Below are 23,109 nucleotides of genomic sequence, written 5' to 3' on the forward strand. Positions count from 1 at the left end.
AACAATGTACGCTCTGCCTTTGAAAACAAAAACACTGTGTGGCACACAAGGAGCAGGAAGGTGGGAGGAATAATTTCTAGGAAATTGCATGAACATAAACACATATTCTGCCTTTGTGTGTGTGCATACATTCTGTATGTAAAAAGATGAGTCAAGACAAGTAGCTTGCAGAATTTTTTAAAAAGAAAATATGTATATCTATATTCCCATCTTCTGCATTTTATACTTTTTAAAAATTCAAATTAGAACAGTTTTAGCTAATTTTTGAAAGGCAGATGAGGCAGGATTATTCATTCTAATTTCTTGGCCACGAGTTCAGATAGTCAAAGACCACTCTTTTGCTGATACATCAGATATCGTGCCTTGTAAGAAGTCAAGCAGTGACTTGTAATAGCAGGGTTATTCTCCTATTTGTGCCTGCAGTGAATATGCTATGGTATTTGTTTTGCATTTTGGAATCCCCTGTAGAAGTTTGGAGCAGCAGCAATTCATTTAACACAGGGGTCGGCAACTTTAAACACTCAAAGAGCCATTTGGACCCGTTTCCCACAGAAAAGAAAACACTGGGAGCCACAAAACCCTTCCCATGCCTGACTATTTCCTGAGCAGCCACAAAACTAACATATGTAGTTGAATTAAACATTCTGTTTTCTTCTGAAACTTTTTTTTCCTTGGATTTATCCATGATTGGCCTACTGGGGTAGAAAAGCTCAATAAATCACGTGCTGGTGGGTGTCGCACATTGGCAGTTGTGATGCATATTTTGAGCGACGGAGCTGCAGCAGAGGGATGAAAGAGCCACATGTGGCACCAGAGCCATGGGTTGCTGACCCCTGATTTAACATTTTTATCCAAAACGTTTTTTTATAGTTAATCACTTTGGGTCATGTTCATGTTCCTCTGAATAAAAATAATTCTATAGCATTGAACCTTCTATTTGTATTAATTAATGAATTGATTGGTTTTTATTTAAATTTGTTCTATAGCCACCCATTTTGCTGTAGTGTCTGCGGGCAGCAAATAAATAAATAAAACCAGAAAATAGTAGACTAACTCAGTTAATTAAAACGTTTTAACCATAATCAGTATAACATTTCCGAAGAACTATTGCATTGTACAGCCAGTAAACAAAGCAACCACCACAAACCAATCTAACAGCCTGCTCCAAAAGTTTGAAGGAACAACCAGGTCTTTAGCAGATTTCTAGGAATGACATCACAACAGAGAAGACACTACTCTCAGGTCCCCGAAGTTGGCATTGATTAATGGACTTGGAATATGCCCATCCTGTCGGTTTTGATTGGGTAAGCGGAAACAATTGGAGACCGGCAGTCCTGTAAATTACATGGCCCTTTGCCATGTAAGGTTCTACAGATGAAAACTAGCACCACGAATTGCATCTGGTTCACTGGAAGCCAATGCAACTTGCAGAACAGTGGTGGTATATGGGTGTATTATGGGACACCTAAAAACTCCCAATACTGGACAAATTGAAGCTTCTGAACGTTTCTTAGAGCAGCCCATATAGACCAGATTATAGCAAGCAGTCCCAGAGCTTGTGCATTTCTGAGGCTTCTTGCCCCTCTGCAAGACAGGGAAGCAAGAGGCCAAAAGGACATTTATGGGTGGAAACACAGGTGGGGGGATAAAGTGTGGTCGTAAGTCTAAATGGGTTGCCAAGCATCCAAATTTTGATCACATGACCAATGGGACACTGCAACTGCCATAACTTTAGGCACAGGTCGCAAGTCCATTTTTTTCAACAGCATGGTAATTTTGAATAGTGACTGAATGAATAGTCATAAGTCAAGGACTAGCTGTATAGCTTTTTACAAGAGACAGAAAAAAAATGCATGTGTCATTTTGGTTTGGATGATTAGAAAAAATTGGATAGTAGAAAAAAGTGACCTTTTTTAGTGGAAGTTTCTGAATAATACTGCAGTCGCAGTTGTTGGAATTCTCAGAAGAATGTTGATAGTGAGCCTGGGAAACAGCTGAAATTCAGTATATTAAAAACATGTAATTTGGGTTATATTGCAGAAAACAACTCACGTGGTTTAGGAATAATCCTGTGCTAATTTTTACGTGGGAATGGAATATGAAACTGTTAATATTTCTAACTGCAATGATTATTGAAATTATTCCATGTGCATCTGGAGCTAGATTACAGATATCATTGTTTATGTCTAGCTGTTTTGTGCATTTACTTCTTAGGCTTGTTATTGCATTTTGGGTATTTAAATAACTGCTTTACTTTGTTTTGATTTGCTTTTCCAAAGCTGATATTTGTTTAGGATTATTGGATTAACTGCTTGCAGGATATAAACTCATTCATTTTTATTCACATCTGTCTTGGGATTCTCTTATTGACATATTTCTGTCATACTAATTCATGTGCAAAATCCCTTAGGTATTTGATAAGTGGATGTGGTTTTGCTTTTACAGGTTTTAGAATACATCAAACACATCAGAGAGCAGTTTTTTTAAAAAAAAAATCATTCTTTTACCTATAATTCCATTGAGAAAAATAAAAAAAATGCATTATGTCATTATTTTTGCTCTTTTAAACTGTTTTGTAATTTCTGATACAATTTTGGTTGTTGGCAGATTAGAAATGTAACAAAAGGGGAAAAAAGAGGATAAGAACAGGTTATTTGTTCTTGATTACTTAATCTTAATTAATTAATAGTAACATATTGGTATAATAGAAGAAATATTTCTGTAGATCTATGATAGCTTCTGTAACACTCATTATGCATCTTTGCACATGTCCCAAGGGTATATTTCTGTTCTATTTCATATTTGAAAGGGTGCTGATGATGCAGAAGTGATATCCATGATCTTTTGTTCTAGGCTGCTTCCCAAGCAAGTTTGCAGGAAAAAAAAATCCTTACTGCTTATGGCAACAATACTGCATGAGAAAATCTGCAGCAGTAAATTTGTCATTAAATATAAAGATGCAAGAGGCTTGAGAACATTTTCTACTTTCCTGTTGAAAAAAGACACATTGCCATGTTTGGAATAACATATACTTCCAGCATTATTCAAGGCAAAAGGTGAATAATAGCAAACTGTAGCAAACACTGATAGTCTGCTGGCCACCACTTTGCCAACATTCATATAATTCTAAGATTATTTTCAGTCCTCCCCCACTCCCCAAATGTCCACATAGGATATACAACATTAGAACATGCACATTTATTTTTACTGTAATAGATAGCATATTAAATATAAAAATGGAGTTAGTAATAGTCACACATATAAAATTATAAATAGCAATAGCACTTAGATTTATATACCTCTTTGCAGTGCTTTATAGCCCTCTCTAAGCATTTTACAGAGTCAGCCTCTTGCCCCGCCCTCCAACAATCTGGGTCCTCATTTTACTGACCTTGAACTGGTCAGAACCAAACTCCTGGCAGTGGACAGAGTTTGCTTATAAAAACATTTATATCTCAATAAATTCTAGACAAATAACTTAATACATTTAGAAGGATAGATGCAATAATATGTGGAACTTAACTCTGCTATGGAAAATACCATTGTCAGCCAAGAAAAGAAACCAATGGATTATTCAATAGATTGACCCACAAAATCACTAGACACACGCATGATCAGATTCATATTATGCCACTTTGGATACATTAGATTCATATTATGCCACTGTGGACACCTAGGTCTCTAGAGAAGGTTACAATGCTGGGAAAGATGGAAAGAAAGATGAGGAAAGGACAGCTTCAACAAAGGAGAATATTTGTAGCTCAGAGTTGAAATGAGGGCTCTCTGAACTTGGTTGTTTTCTTGCAGATGTTTCATTACCCAAATGATGTTAGGTAGTTTGGTTAATGAAACATCTGCAAGAAAACCAAGCTCAGAGAGCACCAAGGACCCCTCAGGCTGGAGTCAATTACAGCAGTGATAGGTGTACCATTAGAAGATATAAAGGATCTAGACCTGGGTCAGGTCTAGATCATCATAAATTTGGTGTAGTGGTGTAGGATAGTGGAGCCATTTTGTATAGTGGTTAAGGCTAGAAATTGGGAGACTAGTTTTAATTCCATCTTGGGCAAAAAGTCAGTTGGGTCTCCTTGGGTCAGTCACTCTCTCTTAGTCCTAATAGAAGCAATAGCAAATCACTTCTGAAATATTGTCAAGAAAACTTCAGGGACTTGCTGAAACTGTTGCCAGGAGTCAACACTATCTTGTAGGCATACAGAGTGATAATAGTAGTGACATATTTTCCATCTGTCAATTCCAAAAGGCCCCACTGTTTGGATCTGCTGATTCTATATTACTGATGATGCTATATTACTGCCAATATATTACAACAATTTTATTATTTATTTATTTGTGAAGAAGCCAGTGATTATGAAAGCCAACACCAGGTAAAGATGTGAAAGCTGCATTTTCATATTTTTGTGTATATAATAATATCAATTATTAGAAACCTCTGGCAGATTAGTAATATCAGAATATGGTTTGTTTTGTTTCTGCAGTTTGGAGAATGAAATTCTGTAAGGAAAAAAAAGCTGAAATTTCAGGATGATTTTTTTTGAAAAGCTTGTAATTTTCCCAGGCCATGCAATAATAGAATCAGTAACTCTGTTTACAGATGCATAAGCCTGCCTCTCTTATCATTTCGCTCCAGTCACATCCTTTTTTTAAAAAGGCCTTTGTGTTTTCAGTGCAAACATCTGCATCTGAGAAACCTCTAGTATAACCCTTGTATTGGTCATGTAAAAGATACAACAAATGCAACATGAAATTTGGTTCCAGAAAACATTTAAATATGAGCTTAATTTTCTACAGATAAATTCATTTTAAATCACTGTAGCTGGAACTTCCAACCTAAGCATAATTATTTGGAATTAAGCCTCATTCATCGTAATGAGATTGGCTCTTGAATTGGGTCAAGCTCCAAGAAATATGCTTGCTGAATGTATAAATGTGATTATATCTTCCGAAATGTTCATCTGTTAATTTATATGATAGCTTTATTGAACTATTTTAATCAATGCACATCACTGAAGTTTCTCAAACAAAAATACAGTGAAATTTAAAGGATGTCATTAGCACCTGAAGTCTGTATTAATTCATGTACTGTTGTTTCAGAACACTTCTCGTCTCCCTGTGACACCCTCCCTCTTTGTTTTTGTGTGTGTGCATGCTACTCTTCAGTGCAAATTATGCCTCAAAAGATACTATAAAGATATTTGCCTTTCTTTTTCCATCTAATCATCCAAACTGGCAACATTTGTTTGCCCATCATATTTATAAACTAAAATGCAGAAGCTTTATGGAATAATAAAAAGATTTTTTAAAATCCTCCTGTGAGAAATACATCCTCAGCCCTTTTATTACTGGATTATGCCATATCTGCTGTGTAATTTGGAGATGATAATTATTAAGGGCTGACATTTTAAGAACAAGACATCATTTATATCTATGGCACCTCCATTGTTAATGATTCACATCTTGACTCCAAGCCTAGACTGATTAGAATGAGGAAAGTTGCAGGGATTATATCCAACTCACTGCTCAGTGCAGGAATCCATTGAAACATCCCTAACAGATGGCCATCTGGATCTATTTGAAAAGATCCAAATTATAGTTTCTAGGAAGAGTGTTTCATTATCTAATATTAGAGAATTCATCCTAATATTCAACCCAGATCTCATTTCTTATATTTCCTCTCTTTGGACATTGCCCTGCTCTCAGTCAAAAAAGAATAGTTAGATATCTGTAAACTGCTATGATATCTTCCGTCAGTCTTCTTTTTGCAAGCTGGAGATGCCCAGCCCTTTTAACCATTTGTCATAGAGTTTGGTTACTGGGTTCCTTTTCCTCTGTGTTGAATCCAGCTTCTCCGTTCCCTTTTAATATATAGCATTTAGGAAAAAAAACACAGTATAATCAGTCTGGGTAACATAAAACACAATAGAAATAGTACCCTTACTGATATGGGTACAACATTTTGATAAATTAATTCAATATTTTATTAGCATTTTTAGCTGCTGCTCATTTAACTGCTGTTTGACCACAGAGATCTCTAGATTTTGCTCATGTGAACCATTGCCAAAGGAGGTTTCTTCAGGCTTGAAACTATGCATTTTGTTTTTCTTGCTAATTGCAGACTCTTGCAAGCCTTGAAGTTGCCTCAATGATCAATTCTATCCAGATCATGTTGAAATTATTTTGAAAAGCTTCCTGTTATATGGCCCTCTCTTCATACAAAGTTGTTGAGTAACACAAGATCTATTTGATTCTTCTCTCTGGGTCAGCCCAGAACTAAAGTTCAACCATCATATGGATCCAATTGTTCAACAAGTTGTGAATCAACTGAATCAAATTATCCTCTAATGTGTCAACTCATGAAGCTTTCCTGACCTGCTCCCGAGTTGCCATAGGCACAGGGATGGGAAATTGCAACTCACAGTTGCACCGAGGAATTCACACCTCAGTCAAAACAAAACACATTCTAGCTGTCCGAAGTCAAGGCCATCTCCACGGAGACCTGCAACGGCCGGAGGGAGTGATTTCTATGACCTGCGAAATTGTTTCATTGGGGAATGTGACTGGTGACACACGTTGAGGGGAGAGGACAACAGGATCAGAGGCAAGGCGCGAACTGGGTGAGGTCAGAGTTGGCTTAGTTCGTGCCGACATGGCACTTCTAATAAACAACTGGATTTTTCTTGCTAAATGGCTCAGGGCTCCTGCTTTTATTAGGACATCGGTCGGAACTTGACATAATGCACATTTATTCATAGTCTCTCCAAAAATACCATAAGAAACTTCCTTGTATTCCTTAACCTATCAAGTATTCATTCAGTCATAAAAATAAATAAGGTTAATCTGAAAGGACTTGCTCTTGATAAAACATTGCTGGTACCTGGAAATAGTAGCAATAGTGTCTAAGTATCACAGAATGATGTTTGACATGTCCAGGATAACATCATCCTTGTTTTTTATAGCACATTTTGAAAAATGAAATTGGCAGTAAGAGTGATCTGAAATCTGTTAGACCGCCTACTTTTGGGAAAAAAGAAAAACTTAGCAAGTATCGAAGTCTCCTATTAGTATAGCTTGCTCTTTTGAGAATTTGGTGAGTTAATATACCTAGGAGGGTTTCCAGCAGCTGGTTCAGTAACACAGTAAGCTGAACAATGGTATTGATTTTTTTTATCTTCATGCTTTCAAAAAGGTTACTATATTTATAGATTTTTTCATAGATGTAGGGTCTTTTGATATTTAGTGCTACGTTAGCTCCGTTTTTTTTAAATTCTATCCATATCTTGGATTTTGTGTTCTAGTCCCAACTCATTCAATCAGGCCTCTATGATACAAATAGTCCTCAATTTACAACCATTAATTTAATGACTTTTCAATGTTATGACAGTACTGGAAAAGTAACTTATATCTAGTCCTCACCTTTACAACCATTGCAGCATCCTCACAATCACATGATCAAAATTGGGGTAATTGGCATGTATTTATGATGGTTCAGCATTCCATCATCATTTGATCACCATATGCTACCTTCTCAGGGAATTTTGGACAGGTAAAGTCAATGGGACAAACCAGATTCATTTAATGACTGTGGTGATTTACTTAACAATTGCGGCAAAAAGCTTGTAAAAACAGGATGCAACTCCCTTAATGAGTCCATCGCTTAGTGATGGAAGTTCTTGTTCTGGTTGTCATAAATGGAGGACTACCTGTACTCATCAGATCATATATGATGCCCAGTGTTAGGATTTCTAGTTTCCCCTGTTTGTTGTTCAAACAGTGTGCATTAGTACTCAGCTATTGGCATCTGGGCATATTACTATTTGCTGGTCTCCTATCAATGTGTTGAGAATTTCCCATGACCCTTTCTTGCCTTGTACTAATTTAGTTCCTAATATCCAAGTTTTTTCTACCTGAGACTGTGCTTTCATCACCTCCTTTCTTGTGATTTAATTTAGTGGAGAATTCTTTAAAATCTTATACAGGAACTTTTCTGTGTTATCCACTATCTAATAAAGCAATCACAAGTTTTAGCAATGAATCCAAACCTGAACTGGAAGCAGATTTTGGTGTTAGAATTTTATACAATTGGAGTTATTTAAAAGGATCCTTCATCGCACATAACTTTCTAGCTATGTAGACACTCAGGGTAAGTACAAGCTGCAAGTAGATGAGTTAACCTTCTCCCCTAATTGCTTACTGAAGGCTTGTATCTACTTAGTTTGTATAAAAGATATAACATCTCCCTCAAGTTGAACATGACATGGTATGATCACATATGTGCATCTTCATTTTCTGGCAACAATACGGAAGGATTTGCTGTTGCTTTCATCTGTGTTATATTTTATTTTTTCTAATTTCCCAATCTGGCCTGTATCACTGGAATCTCTTGATGGTCCATCTTATCAGAAGAATAAGTTAGATTAAATTGTATTTATTTCTAATGCTTGGTAACTACATGATGTGTAACTAGCATTGGGCATTAATAGGTTTTATCTGACAGAATAGGAACCATCCCATCTGCCATTGTGTACTGAAAAAGAACTGCTAGCTTTTTCAGACAACTGCTACTAGAAAATGCAGTCTTGTTTCTCCTGATTCTTATACTACATGGATGTGGGTAAGAAATTTTAATATTATTGTTTTGTTCTACTCCCAAGACCAGCAGTTTCCTGAATACAGTAGCAATTTTGCTGTGTCAGGGAAATAAATCAAAGCATTGTTATATGTCTATGATAAGATAAAAGGATAATTAAATATGATAATTGTACAGAACAAGTATTTTACTACTGTGATATATTGGTATGCCACAGCCAAAGCAAAACCTCTAGAACCCTTGATTCAGCATGTAATATTTAAACAGATTTCTCCTTAGTGACAAAAGAAGATTATTGTACATTAAAAGGTCTGAACTGTGTGAAGTTTCTGTGCTGTTCTTGTAAAGAAGAGAGACTGACCTCCTCAACTTTCTTCATCTATATGGATCTTCTGTTCACATTATTAATTCAGTGGTTTTAGCAAAGGAAACTGTTACTAGAGAATTTATCCTTCTTTGGAGGAATTCTCCAACCGCAAGTTACAGTGTCAACATAAATCAGGAATTAGGCTTTATAAGTAACTTATCTTCTCTTATAAATAACTTCTCTTCAGCACATATAATTATCATTCCCATTTCTGTGACTCCTAGTATTATTGTGAATACATATATAGTTAGTTTCCTAGTCTAGCTTTAGAAGTGTTTGAATCATTGGGGTGTTATAAAGAAATAAGGTAGGCCTCTTTCTTTCATTTTTAGAATTTTCCATGAATCATTATGACACAAAACATGAGTCAAACACAAGCAAGTTGTGCGCTATCACGAGTGGTTCAATTCCATTGGGCAATGTATCACTACAGTACTGTTTCTAGTAATGAATTTGGCTCTAGTACATTTTTATTTTTAGAATGGGGTGGGGTGGGGAGCATATAAAGAAGAATGAATGAATGAAAAAGATCTTCCATGTGGTATATGTGCTTTCATTTTATCTGTGAGCCCATTCATGTGTTAAATGCTCATCTATTCTTGCCTGTCAGAAATATTTCTATGCTGGTTAGCAGTCTATAATGCACAGGGCTATCCATATGGCTTCATTCAGAAGTATTAGAGGTACGTACAAACAGATCTTGTAATATTGCTGTCAGTGGAACTATTCTTGAGCTTGGAAAGCAGAGGCAACAGATTTTTGCTATGATTAACATGCTTATCAATAGCAATCCAGCAAATATTTGCTCTTGTTTGTAGTTCTACTCATTTTGTACTTATCCAGATTCTGAAGACTGAGCTTATTTATATCAAAATTGAAATTGTTTCCATGCTAACAAGATGGTTATATTGCTCATTATTTCTTTCATCCCTTTTGACTCAAGGGTGAAGTTGACAAGCTGAAAACAAATATATACAGTGCGTTATTCAGTATGTATCATTATGTTGTCTGACTTTTGAATGATAATACCTAATAGATCTTGCTCCTATGGCCAAATGTGAGGAATACTGAAATGGCTCCTCATCTTAATAAAATTTGGATCTGATCTGGTTTATTTGATTAGTAAAAGGTCTGAATTCAAGATTCAGAGCCCAGAAATTAAATTTGTCCAACTAGAATGACACTACATCATAAGTGTGGGCCAATAATATTTCTCTTTTCCTAATTCTTTGTTCTATTATTTTGATCTTACTTCTAATACATTAGTCTTTTGCTGTAATTTGCAATTCTAAATATATATGGCTAGTCAGTAACCATCAATAATTATTACTTATGATTATCCCATTATTTTCTAAAGGGAGCCATAAATAATATTTCATTTTTTTGGTTTAATTTTCATCTGTATTACAAAATGTCCCACAACAGAGACATACCTGAAGCCCCCCAAATAAACAAACCACAGCATGGTAATCTAAATATTCCATACACTTAAGCATTGGTACCATCATAAATGAAGTTTTTTGCTTTAGGAGGCTCCATTCTCAGATCCATTGACTCTATCTCTAAAAATTATAAATGTTCTCTTAATGATACTAGAATGTAATCAGGCTGCAGCTATATCTAACTATCAATTGTTTTCACATAAAGATAGTCTTCTACTTATGATGACAGTTGGACCTTGAATCTTGATTGTTAAGCAAAGCGGTGATTAAGCAAGATGATTCTCTCAATGACTGGAACACTGGTTCTTACAGTTGTGATCATTAAGTGGCTATGCATGCCTCCTGTGGTGGAGTGGGGGAGAGGACATGGGCCTTCAACCATACCCAGGAAGCCCTCTTCCCACCCAATTAGAGAGATTGATTGCGAATATGATGGTGTTTATTAGCATTTTCACCAGATTTAAGATTCATTCCTTCAGTGTGCAAGATTTCCCCTCTACGTTGGTGTTAGACAAGGGTCAGTGGAATTTAAGAAGGGTTTGATGTAGTCTGTTTGTTGCTATATAGAGGCTCTAGGCAGATCCTCTTTTAACTCTACCCCAGGTTCTGCCATTCCTCCTGCAAAAGCTTTCTTAGCTTCAATCTTCACTGTTCCTGGAATTTTATTTTACTATTAGTTTATCCATAAACAATCCAAGCAATAGTTTATCTTTTTAAACACTAAACATGGCTAGAAACATATTTTTAATATACCGTATTTACCTGAAAATAAGACCCTGTCTTATATTTTTTCTTGAACCCTGAAATAAGTGCTTGGCCTTATTGTCATGTGCTCAAAAGCCCAATTGGGCTTATTATCAGGGGATGTCTTATTTTGGGGAAAACAGGGTACTTTATTAATTTTTTATTAATATATATATATATATAAAAACAAATTAGGAAAGGGAAAAAGACAGGAATGAAATATGCAAAAGAATAAAGTTGGTTTGGCTGGATGCCAGGTTATTACTACACTGTCCTGTGTGGCATCTTTATCACAAATACTTATTAAGTTTGATTGTTTAGATTTCAGAGGTTTTAGCAAAAAAATTATCCTAGAAAGGATGATATATGTAACTTTAATAAGTAAAAAGGAAGACACAAAAAGATCTGCCTTGAAGTAAATAATGTATAGTATACAGTAGTACCTCACTACTCATTGTTAATTGGTTCTCGGAGGCATGATACCAAAAATGATGAGTACCAAACAGTTTTTTCTCATATGGAATAATGTAGGAGTTACAAAGCAGCTGAAACCAACAAGTTCTAGCTTGTGCATTGAGTACCAAAGAATGATGCGGCAAAATGTTTGCATCAAAATGTGCTGAGTACCAAATTCGATGAGTTTCAAAGCAATCAAGTAGCAAAATACCATTATATAAGCCCATCTATGGATAAACTCACCTTCAAAATTTTCATATCTCTTAATTTTCACAATGTTCATAAGTGGCAGTTTTTCATAGTATTGTGATTAAAAACTGCTTACCCTTGGATGGGCTTATCAATAAGCATATATATAGGTTATGCTGGTATTTTCATAAAGCTGAAGGAAAAAATTACTGTATATACTGTAGGACAAGTCCTTCTGTAGATAAATGAAACCCAATTTTTTGGGTTATAGTTTGGCCTACATTTTTCAGTGTATCTGTCAGTATATATGGTAGGTGTGATATTACATTTTCGGCATCTTTGTCATGATCTTGTCTGGCTTAGAGGAAATCACTCTAATCAGCAGTTTTTATGGGGTAAACCTTCCTAACATTGTTCTGGGACAGGAGAACTATTCATGCACTTCAGATATTTTTTATGTACAGAATAATGAGGATTTAAACCCTACATAGTGTCAAAAAAAAGATTTCTGGTTTTATAACGAGTTGCTGGTCATTATGTGCAGAGTTTTCTCTTGGAAATAAATTGAGTGCTTTAATTTGAGAGGTGTCTGAATAGCTATATCATATTTGGCAAAGTATAAAGTTCCCCAGTACAATTTATTGTTACATACCTTTGCCTACTATTAGCAGCCCTGAAAGTTGATTCAGGTATGTGTAAATAAATGTATTGTAAATAAATGTATTGTAAATACATTTACAAATACATTTATTTACACACACAATATAGATGTAAATAAAACAGCATTCAATAATTTTAATTAACAAAATCAGTATTCAAAATTGTTGGTATTACAACAATACTGCTACAATACAAAATACAAAATGTTGGTACTACAATATTCAGTTTCTGACTCTGGGTAGAATTTTCTGGTAGGACACTGCCTTTGTAGCTAAAAGAAGGAATGATTTATGAATGGTTGAAAGCTGCCATTACGCTGAGCAGTTTAGTTTGGAGTGATTTGTCTGAATTATTTGTGAGTGTTTAATCTGCTTGCAAAGCATGTAAGGAGAGATGTGTGTTTTGTGACTTCAAGGACAGGGTAGTTTCTTGCAGGTTGATCTTGCCATGTCTTCCTTTGCTTTAACTTCTCAGTGTTATCTGTGACAGGCACGCAGACTATTGATGAGATAAGCACCTGTCTGCAGAATTTCTCAGGCTTCAAGGGGAAAAAAAAGAGTATTATTCCTTACTCAAGAAGATTTGTAATAGCTAGACTAGAATGTTCTGTCATTCTGAATGTTCTGCTGTGATAATAATTTATCATTTTAAGGCTCACCTATACTCGTATTGATTTTTCAACCCTTGAATATTTTATCACTTTTTGAAGGGAAGTGAACCAAAACCGAATGTCCAAAGTGAGGTATATTTTGTGTTGCATGTTGCTAGTGAAATCTGTATTTTGCATTTTTACGCATGAGTCTTGTTTTTGGAATCCATTGGGTGGTCAAAAATAAGATGAGAACATTTATCTGAAGTAGCAAAACATAGACAGTGATTGACTCCTCTTATTCTATCATATATTTTTGTGGTTAGAAAGCTGTGAAACAACAAGCAAGGCAAGGAGCTTAGATTAGGTCATGTGAGGACTGCATAATCTAGAGTCAGGAGATGGTTGTCACTGGTAAACTTAGTAGTATCTTATATCAGAATTGAGCAGGAGGAGGAGAGCAGTACCAAGTACAATGCTAAATATATAGCTTCACTGCAAAGGGAGATTTTTTTTTTAAGGAACAGATGGGGACAGAAATGGGTTTAACAGTAGCAATTATTTCTAATTATTTGTAGTTATGACTGAATGCAAATTAATTCTTAGGAGATTGGTTTTGTTTATAACGAAGATTTTTTAAAAATTGAAAAATGTCAATAAGTAGATAAATTAATCTACTGGTATTATTATAAAATCTAAATTAGTAGCTCTTACAAGGTTGGTTTGGTTATTTCATTAATAGCTTAAGATGTTTCATACTTCTTCAAGCGCCTTCATCTTTCAATGAATCTACAAGAAAGCTTTGCTTTTGAAAGAAGTCGGGGATGTGTTTGTGATCTCAAAGGCTTTTTCCTTTGTTATACTTGGTTTCTTCCCTTTGATCTCCCCCCTCCTCTGATTTTAGACATTTGAAAATAATTTTGCTTTCCTTGTCACTTAATCTTCCCTGATCTATGCTACCAGCATTAGCTCTGTACTTTAATTTACAGACTGGAGTAGGAAGGGGTCAAAGAATGTGCATTTCAGTTGATACAATTTAGATGTAGCACAATTGATTAATTCCATGTTAGTATTCTCTGTACTATCAGCGCTCATCATGTTTAGGATACTAAAGACTAGCATAGTAAGGACACTCTTGGTAGAAAGTGACTATACATCTATTTTATGCTGCTATTGATTATTGGTATCCAGACACCTCATGATGTCTACTTACATTATGATGGAAGGTGCTGAACAAGGGTTTCACTGCTTGTTACTGCTATCATTATATGGATTCCAACATAACCAATACAAATGTACTGTTCTACTTTATTAAAAATAAGAAGTCAGAATGATTAGGCCCCACGATCAATATGTGGGTTGAGATCTGTGTTAAGATTCCAGTCTTTTCACCAGAAAAAAAACCTAAATGTGAGAAAAAAAGGGCAGCAATATGCAATGTAACATATATTTTCATTGTGATAGAGTTAGATTTGCAAGTGTGACTGGCATGTAAAAGAAGACTTAGATTTTTTGGGTACATATTTCCTTTATGTAGTTGCATCTGGCCAACCTTCTCTGAACTAGGAAGCCTAGCAGTCAGTACTGGTTAGTTATATAAAAAGGAGACCTCCAGAGAATTCCAAGGGTTAGAATAAAGAGGCAAGTCTAAAAATAGTCATTAAGGGATGCAGTGAAAAATCATTTCTACTACCCAGAATTGTATGACTGGGCTAGTTTGCAGATATCATATGCAAATACATAATGTTGCTGATAAAACGATATTGATGTACATGTTGAATTGATCTCCCTTGGATAGTGTATTTCCTTCTTCCTTTTGCAGCTGGCCTGACCTTCCAACTTAACTGCCTATCACTACTGGCATACTGTCAGTTTCCAGCCTCAGCTACCTGCTAAAAGATTCTTGAAACTCTTCTTTTGGTCTATTCTTGTATCTGCTCAAATATTTACCTGGAATCCTGCAGCACTGCAGATGGGCTTTAGGTCTCCTGGGTCTTGTGTCATTTAATTATTTTGCCTCAGGTTTGTTCTATACTTTCCCCTTCAATTCTTTTCCTAGGCTCACTCCAGTCCTTTCTGTAAGGCCCACAAGGGGAGAAAGAAGCTGAATCAAGCAGAAGCAGTTGGAATATGTCAGGTTCAGTCAGACAAATAAAGGTAAAGCTAGGTAGGGAGACAACTAAAAATATTACAAATTATGTCATTGTAGAATAATTGATGCCAATTGTAACAAGGAAGGTACCAGTGAGCAGGAAAAAGGGGCATAAATGATTCACAGCACTTCCTGCTGCATAAGCTATAGAAAGATATCTTTACAAAGGACTGAACTAATCCAGAGCTTTGACAATCTTTAGTTCCAAAAGGGCACAGGGCCACAAGCATCCACTGCTCTGGATGCTTTTGTCAGAATATCCCTTTTGGATATGATGATGGTATTATGTCCAATGTAGAGAGTCTAATGCTTTCATTAGACCACATTCCAAACAAAGGGACCCTTATTGTAGAGGGCTTTTTACGTCACCCTGTGCTTTACAGTTTGGTGAGATCGTGAAATGCTACAGGGATGGCCTAAGAAGAGCAGAATACCATGTTCTCCTTCTAACCTTTTTCTGGAGTAATATTTTTTTATTTATATTAAGACATTTTCATAGAATAAAAACAAATTGGAGGAAAATGGGGAAAATGGGGACCTCCCAGGAACAAAAAAGAGGGGACCCCCCCCTAAAGCCGTGATGGTGAATACATGTGCCAGAGGTGGCACGCAGAGCCCTTTCTGCTGGCACGCGTGCCGTTGCCCCAGATCAGATCTCCATGGAGTTTCTTTCAAGAGCTTCTGTTTCCCTGCAAACAATGAAACAGAAGCTCACGAAAGAAAAAGATCTTACCTCTTGCTGTGCTGTCGGAGTTGGGATGCCCCATCTCCCGCCGGTGAGCTGGTCTTCGGGTCTCTACTGTGCATGTGCGCATGCGCACAATCGTGCACCTTTCAGTTTGGGCATGCACACACACGTAGTTTGGGCACTTGGTGTCTAAAAGGTTCACCATTACTGTCCTAAAGTTAATAAATATATGAATGGCTTTTAACCTTCTTTTCAATGGATAATTACAGTTTTCCTCCCTTTTAACTGTTATATCAGTCCTTCCACCCTCTTGTTTAATCCACTTGTTTCCCCCATCTTTCAGAAATGAGGGTTATTAAACCGGAAGTGATCATCTCAAAGAGGGTATTTTGGGCATATCATGAGAGAAATGGGACAATTCCTTGTTTGTGAGTTGAGGATCCAATTTGGGACTGCCTCTTTTGAAATGCTTGTGTAAAACAACAAGGTCTGATTTCTTGAGGCCAGGGGATAATGACATTATTTTAGACTGGGAAAAGAAGTATTTGGATCAAACAGTTTTAAGAACTATTCGTTTGGAGAGGAGCTGAGTGGACTTTATGATTAAAACTTTCTCTAAAACTGGCACAGAGAAACACCCCATTACTACAGTTGGGGAATGCAGGGTATTAAAGCTCTTCTGTCACCATCACTTCCTGCTATCAGTGGCCAGGCCAAGTTCCAGGGGACTAATTGCATTCTCTGAAACCAAGGTCTGTATATCTACTCCCACTTATCAGACTGTAATGGCCCCGTCGTCGGAGGAGGAGATGGAGCTGGGGCCAGCACAGGGGGATGGTGCAGTCCCTATAGCTCAGGAAGAACGACCTGAGAATGTGGACAAGGCAGTCCCAGGTCCATCGGGCCTCGGAAGAATAGGCAGGGAGGAAGAGAAGGCTCAGGCTGATCAAGGAAGGGTGAGGAGACGGAAAGGGACGGAAATGGTGGAGCAGAGGAATTGCAGAGCTCTAGAGATGATCAAATACCTCCCCTGCCCGATCCCCGAGTGTGAAGAATGGAGAGAAGGTAGAGTCAGCAAAGGGCGACCAGATTACTCGGGACGAGGGCACCCTGCCCCTCTTCACGATGTTCACCTGGAGAGTATTACTTAAGGAGATGCCGTGAAGTGGGGCTTTTGCCAGGAACAAGTGTTTGTTTTTGGATTACACTCCCTTGGCTGTGAAGATTGCTTTTGCCTTGTTTTGAGGACTGTTCTTGGCTTGCCCTAGCCCTGAAGATTCTCCTTTTAAACCTGCCTTGCCCATCTTGTTTTGAGAAGTGTTTTTGGCCTTTTGGTTTGAACTGTGCCCTTGTTTGTGAACTGCGTTTGTCTGTTGTTTCACTGTGCCCTTTGGGAAAACTGCTCCTGGTCTTGGACCTTTGCCTTGCTCTGAGCCCTACCCTTGCTTTTTGTCTGGTCTTTTGCTTTGTGGACTGGTCAGGTAATTTATGGGCTGTTGTTTGGGGAACTGAGGGTAGAGCCTGAGTGGTCAGTGAAGGGTCAATTGTTTAACCCTTTTGAGGAGAAATAAAAGACTCTCTGGAGGCCTGCCTAGTGTTGCCCACCTGGGTCATAACATTGAGAGTCACAACTGAAAAATATTTATCAGCTTACAGCACTCACAGAAAAGTGAAAATAATAATGAAGCACAGTGTGAGACCCAGGAATGAGAAAATTGAAACAGAAAATGTTGTGCTGCTTGTTAACTTGGAATTGTAGTCATAGCATTATTTAAACGTAGAATTAACTACCCATGGCTTATTTGGGTTGATAAAATTCATAGACTTTGATATAGGTGAGTACTTGTTTATCAAAGTCTAATTGAAAATTGCTACTTGCCAGTAAGAAACAGATACAGACTCACAACTAGAATGTGACAGACACAAATGCCCAATTTGTGAATATATCTGGAATATATTTCATGGCCTTCCGTTTTCATCTACAACTCCATCTTCCAATGTGGTATATGCTATCATCTGCATTTGAAATAAGGAAGGGTGCAATAGGCAGAAGGACACAATTATAGTATCAGAAATGTGTTGTTTCCATTCCTTTGTTTTTGGGTTACAAAGTAATATCGAGAAACTTCTGCTTGATTACTTGGGGAAGTAGGCTGTCCCACAAGATTCTGATTTGTTTCCCTCAATATTGATATTGACATGAAGATATTGGAAAGGATAATTTCCGGGCTAGGACTAGTTCCATTAATATGCTAATGATAGTTAGCTGTAATTATTCTTTCTGAGAACTCAGCTAGATAGTACTTGAGCTACTCTGAATATAAAGGAGTGTAAAATAAAATAAGATGCAGCTGTGTTTAGAGCAAAGACTACACTTTTATTTCTAGGAGCTGAATGTCAGGATATGTGAGATGCACCTTTTCTGGATGGGACTGCATCCCTGAAGAACATCTCTGCAGTCTGTGGATTCTCCAGCTCAACAGCCATATAATTTCAGTGAAGGAGATAAGTCATTTATTAAACTCAGTTGATACAGCAGTGTGTCCCATCTGGGAGGAAACGGACCAGTGGTTCAAGACTTGCAGTGTGCTCTTTGTCAGCCAACCCTTGAAGGTGACCTGTATCTAACTCAAAAAGCAATACTGTTAGTGGTAAGGGGATCTCATTTGAGTCCCATATTACCCCTGTGTTGAAATAACTTCATTTTTGAGCTTTTGAATATTAATGGAACAACTATGGGTCATGACACAAATATAATTAACATATTACAGAAATATTGAATCAACTCTTTCCTCTTCCTAGCAAAATGTGCAAAGCCACAACTGTTTATAGAAAAGTCCCATTAAGTTTTTTTTCCCCGTCTTTCCAAAACTTGATCTTTTTTCTGAGTCAGATCTCATGCTGTATGATCCAGTCCACATCTTTTCTTGACTGTGCTAGATTCAGTCCTTCCCAGCTAAACCTCTGGGCAATTTTAATAGAATGTAATATATGTAGTTTAGATTTGAACCATGGAATCGTTGGTGCTCTTTGAGCTGGAGTTGTCTTCCAGCACTATACACACCAGGCAAATAGCCAGTGCTAGCAAATTCCTTTTCATGTGTATTTCCCACCATATGCTTGCTTATCCTCTTGTAATCCCTTTCTCTCCAATATCTCTGCTGTGCAAGATGTAAGAAACCAGGTCAGTACAGAATAGTACTTACTAACTGACTATGATGACTGTAATGGTGAATATGTAACAGAGAAAGAGAGATACTGGTTGCAAAGTTATGTTTTCAGAACAATTTTAACTTTGAATTATTTATGCATGAGAAGGTTGGTAAGCAAGGTGTACTGGAACTCATTATTGTATCTTTTGAACTGGAAAATAATTATCTTGAGGAGATTGAAATGCTTTCCTTGAAATTGGTCAATTATCCCTGATTTTTCTTTTAGTGTAACATATTTATTTATTTATTTATTATAGCATATAACTATTACAATATGATTGTATCTGACTTATAAGAAACTTTGATCAACATCAAAGATAAGAAAAGTACAAAAATATGTAAAGAGTTATTGATTTAACTTTGTGGTACCCAGATTAAACATGACAATGAATACCTTGGTTACAGTTGATCATGCCCAAATCACATTGATATTTCAAATTCAACATGGGGTTGTTCTGGAAGAATGGTTAGTAATGATAATTTCAACAAAGTGCTGTTGCAAATATTGAGTAGAGTGATACAGTCAGAACATAACCACTCATGTTATTTGCTGTGTAGTAGTTGCCATTATTTTCCTTTATGTATGCTTGTTACTTTGCCTGGATAGTATCATATAGGTTAAGTCCAAGCCGCATAATAATGTTTTGTGAGTATAAAGTGGCATTACTTCATGTGTGAATAGGCATAGCTGAGTTCATTGTTGGAAGAGAAAGGTGCAAATGAAATTAGTGAACCATTTTTAAAATTTAATAATTAAAAAAATATTCAGCAAAAAAATTTTCAGCAACATAATTAAGAAAAACTTTTATTTAAATTTTATGTGAAACCAATGAATTATTATACATTTACAAGAACAAATGTATAACAAAATATACATTTAAAAAGCTAAAAAATACAAACTAAAAAGAAAAGAAGAAATACTAAAATAATTTTATAAGAAAAATAATACATTACAATTTCTAATTTCACTACTCTTCTATGACACTAAAATAGAAGATCATATACAATATTAAACATGGTATAAAATCCAGTTTTAGCATATAGGATAAAATTGTGTGTTATTTGTAAGTATTTCAGTCTATATGTTCCATTTCCTTCTATTTTTTAATTGTACCATATCCTGATGGTACATTTTCTAACAATTTCAAAGATTCAAGGATAAAATGACCACTGAGTATTAGATACCCAAAATAGTCATAATAACACAGTTGGTTAAAATCTTAGTTTACTTCCTCTGAATTTAATGCATTTTATTTTATTCGTTGTTTTGGGGGAGTGTCTTCTAGCAATTGACTCCTGGCAATTGATTGACTAGTCCCTGTGGTGTTCTTGGTAAAGTTTTTCAGAAATGATTTGCCATCACTGCCTTCCTAGTCACCCAGCTGGCTTTATGCATAAGGTTTCTAATCTGATGCCTTAACTACCAACCCAAACTAATTCTTGCCTTAATCCCAGCTATGGGATATATTTGACACAGGAAAAGTAGCATTTGCAGCATGCTCGAGGTTTGTAAATCTCCTAGAGCGGTGCTGATGTGGTATTATTTTATCTCTGGTTATTTAGTTTTCTTGAAGATATGGACAGAATGATCCTCCATTTGATGTAGTAAACCCTTAGTTGTTTAGCGAACTGTGAAAAAATGCTATATAATTCTACTTGTTTGGACAACTCTGTTTGTTACATGTTCAAGCTGATAGATTTGAATAGTTTCTTGATGGTTCTTGGAACTGAAAGGCATCAAGGCAGACAATTCTTCAAAAGCTTTCGGAATAGGAAATAGAAAAGAGTCTTAGGTATTAGATCTATTTTTCAAGGGACGTGCAGTAATAAAATGGATAAAGGAGCTAGAGCTGTGATGGCGAAACTATGGCACGCGTGCCAGAGGTGGCACGCAGTGCCCTCTCTGATGGCATGTGAGCCATCGCCCCAGTTCAGCTCTGCTATGCATGCGCGTGCACTTCCCGCCGGCTAGCTGGTCTTTGGATCCCTGCCGCGCATGTGCAGGGGGCGGGGCACATGTGGGGGGCTGTGCACACATGGGTGGGGTGGTGCGCATGCAGGAATGCTGTGCGCACATGCATAGGGGATGGGACACGTGGGTTGCACATGTGCGGGCAGGGTGCATGCGCAGGGCCATGTGTGCATTGCATTTTGGGGGTTTGCGCACACTTTGGGGACTCAGTCCAAAAAAGTTTACTATCACTGAGCTAGAGTGATATGGTAGAACATTCAAAGAGAATCTGACTTAATATACCAGTCCTGGTTAAATTGTGATTCCCTTAAGACTTGAATGAAGCTTCTAGAACCCTGGCATCTAAATTGCAATGTTTAACATGACAGAAGGAGAAAATCATTATATTCATGGAGGGCAATCATTTAAATTACATTTAAAGTAATTTTCATTTAATAAAATGTATACTGCACTTAAATCTCATTTAACTTTTATATTAGCCCTGTCTTTTTTTAAGAGTGCAGATAATATGCATTTTTAGTGAAAGAGGAAATGAAGCAGTTTCTCTGTTACTTTCTTGCGCCAGCAGGTAACTATTATATAGTTGGGTAGACCTTAGCTGCAGCCTCTGGGTTGGCTGTTCAGATGAGTTATAATTAGTTGAATTTAGTCTGTTTTATGGGGATCATTTTAATTGAATTTTTCTTGTGTGCTTAAATGTATTTGCTTTTGTTAGTCATTACCCTTTGTTGGAAAAGCAGAGTAGAAATTCAGTAAATTAGCAAATTAACCACCTGAGGGTAACTTTGCTTTTTAAAAGAACAAATCTCATTTTAAAAATTCAACTTAATAGTTCTCTTCAGATCCCCATAATTAAGATTAAGATAGATTATAATGTTTCTAAGAGTGTTGGCAAAACAGGCTAATTTGTTTCTTCCTTGGTTTCACTTTCAGATCCCGAATTCAAGGATCTTGGGGTTTTGAAACCATTGCCAGGTCGGTATGTTCAGTTTTCCATAGCACTTCAAAACCTTTGTATTTGATCTGATTTTCTTCTTGCTTGATCTTTATGTTTTGTTGTTATTCAGTCTGTGAGTTTCAAATGGGAGGATCTGAAGGAATTGTGGAATCGGTGCAGATCGGAAAAGAAGGGAAAGCTTCTGATTCTGAGGCTGTTGATTGTAAATGGTACATCCGAGCACCACCACGATCCAAGGTCAGTTCTGCTCCATTCTTTGATTTGGGGTCATCATTTAATCAAGTGACTATATTAATACAGGAATTTATTGCTTTCTACAAATAGCTTTTGTTTAATAAGCTGTATCTATGAAACATGTAAACTTACATTCTTTGCAATACGGAAAAAGTTATAATCAGTGTAAATATTTTAAGTGGTATGGTAGATTTAGAGCAATTTGATGCGCAGACAATTTTTAGGTTTAGGCCCTTTCCTATGTATCAGTAAACATATCATTGTTTAATATTTTCAAGGACTCCAAAACGTTCAGTTAGTAATTCTGTAATATAAGTATCACTTTTCTAGAATTAAAGAACGTTTTGAAAGAAATGTCAGAATCATACTGTTCAATTGCCCTACCATGTTCTATTCACCCTCAATTTGCTAAAATTCAACTTTCACTGTCCTCTGCAGACTCTCCAATTTGTCAACATTCGTTTTAGAGGTGTCCAGAACTGGATACGGTATTCAGATGGGTACCTGATTGGGATAGAGTAGTTGGGACAATTAGTTCTCATGGTCTTCAATCTGTGTTCCTATTAATACATTGTAAAATTGCATGTCTTTTTAGCAGCTGCATCATGCTGTTGGTTCACATTCAACCTGTGATCTACTTACACGCCCAGAATCTTTTCACAAGTCTATCTGTGGACCTTTTTGAATCTATATATTTTTTAAAGTATAGGTCCATCCTCCTAAATTTGTGTCATCCTCAGATGTGATGATCATTATCAACTTGTTAATAAAAATGTTGAACAGCACAGAACTCTGTTTAGTACCTTTGACACTCCACTCAGTACTATGATCTAATTCAGTG

The 23,109-nt window shown here is 36.5% G+C and overlaps 1 protein-coding gene across 3 annotated transcripts in view; it reads left to right on the forward strand.

Moving 5' to 3' along the window:
- Window positions 1-23,109, forward strand: part of NETO1 (neuropilin and tolloid like 1) — a 93,235-nt gene that overhangs the window by 29,565 nt on the left and 40,561 nt on the right. For all 3 annotated transcript variants that reach the window (XR_004593291.3, XM_034429366.3, XM_034429365.3), the window contains exons 5-6: window positions 22,010-22,051; window positions 22,144-22,271. Coding sequence is in view for 2 of the 3 variants with exons in the window: in XM_034429366.3 (XP_034285257.1) it covers window positions 22,010-22,051; window positions 22,144-22,271 (170 nt within the window). In the remaining variant the exon portion in view is untranslated. The remainder of the gene's footprint in view (window positions 1-22,009; window positions 22,052-22,143; window positions 22,272-23,109) is intronic.

Source organism: Pantherophis guttatus, chromosome 3 (genome assembly GCF_059756535.1).
Source record: "Pantherophis guttatus breed Tessera chromosome 3, ASM5975653v1, whole genome shotgun sequence".
Taxonomy (NCBI): domain Eukaryota; kingdom Metazoa; phylum Chordata; class Lepidosauria; order Squamata; family Colubridae; genus Pantherophis; species Pantherophis guttatus.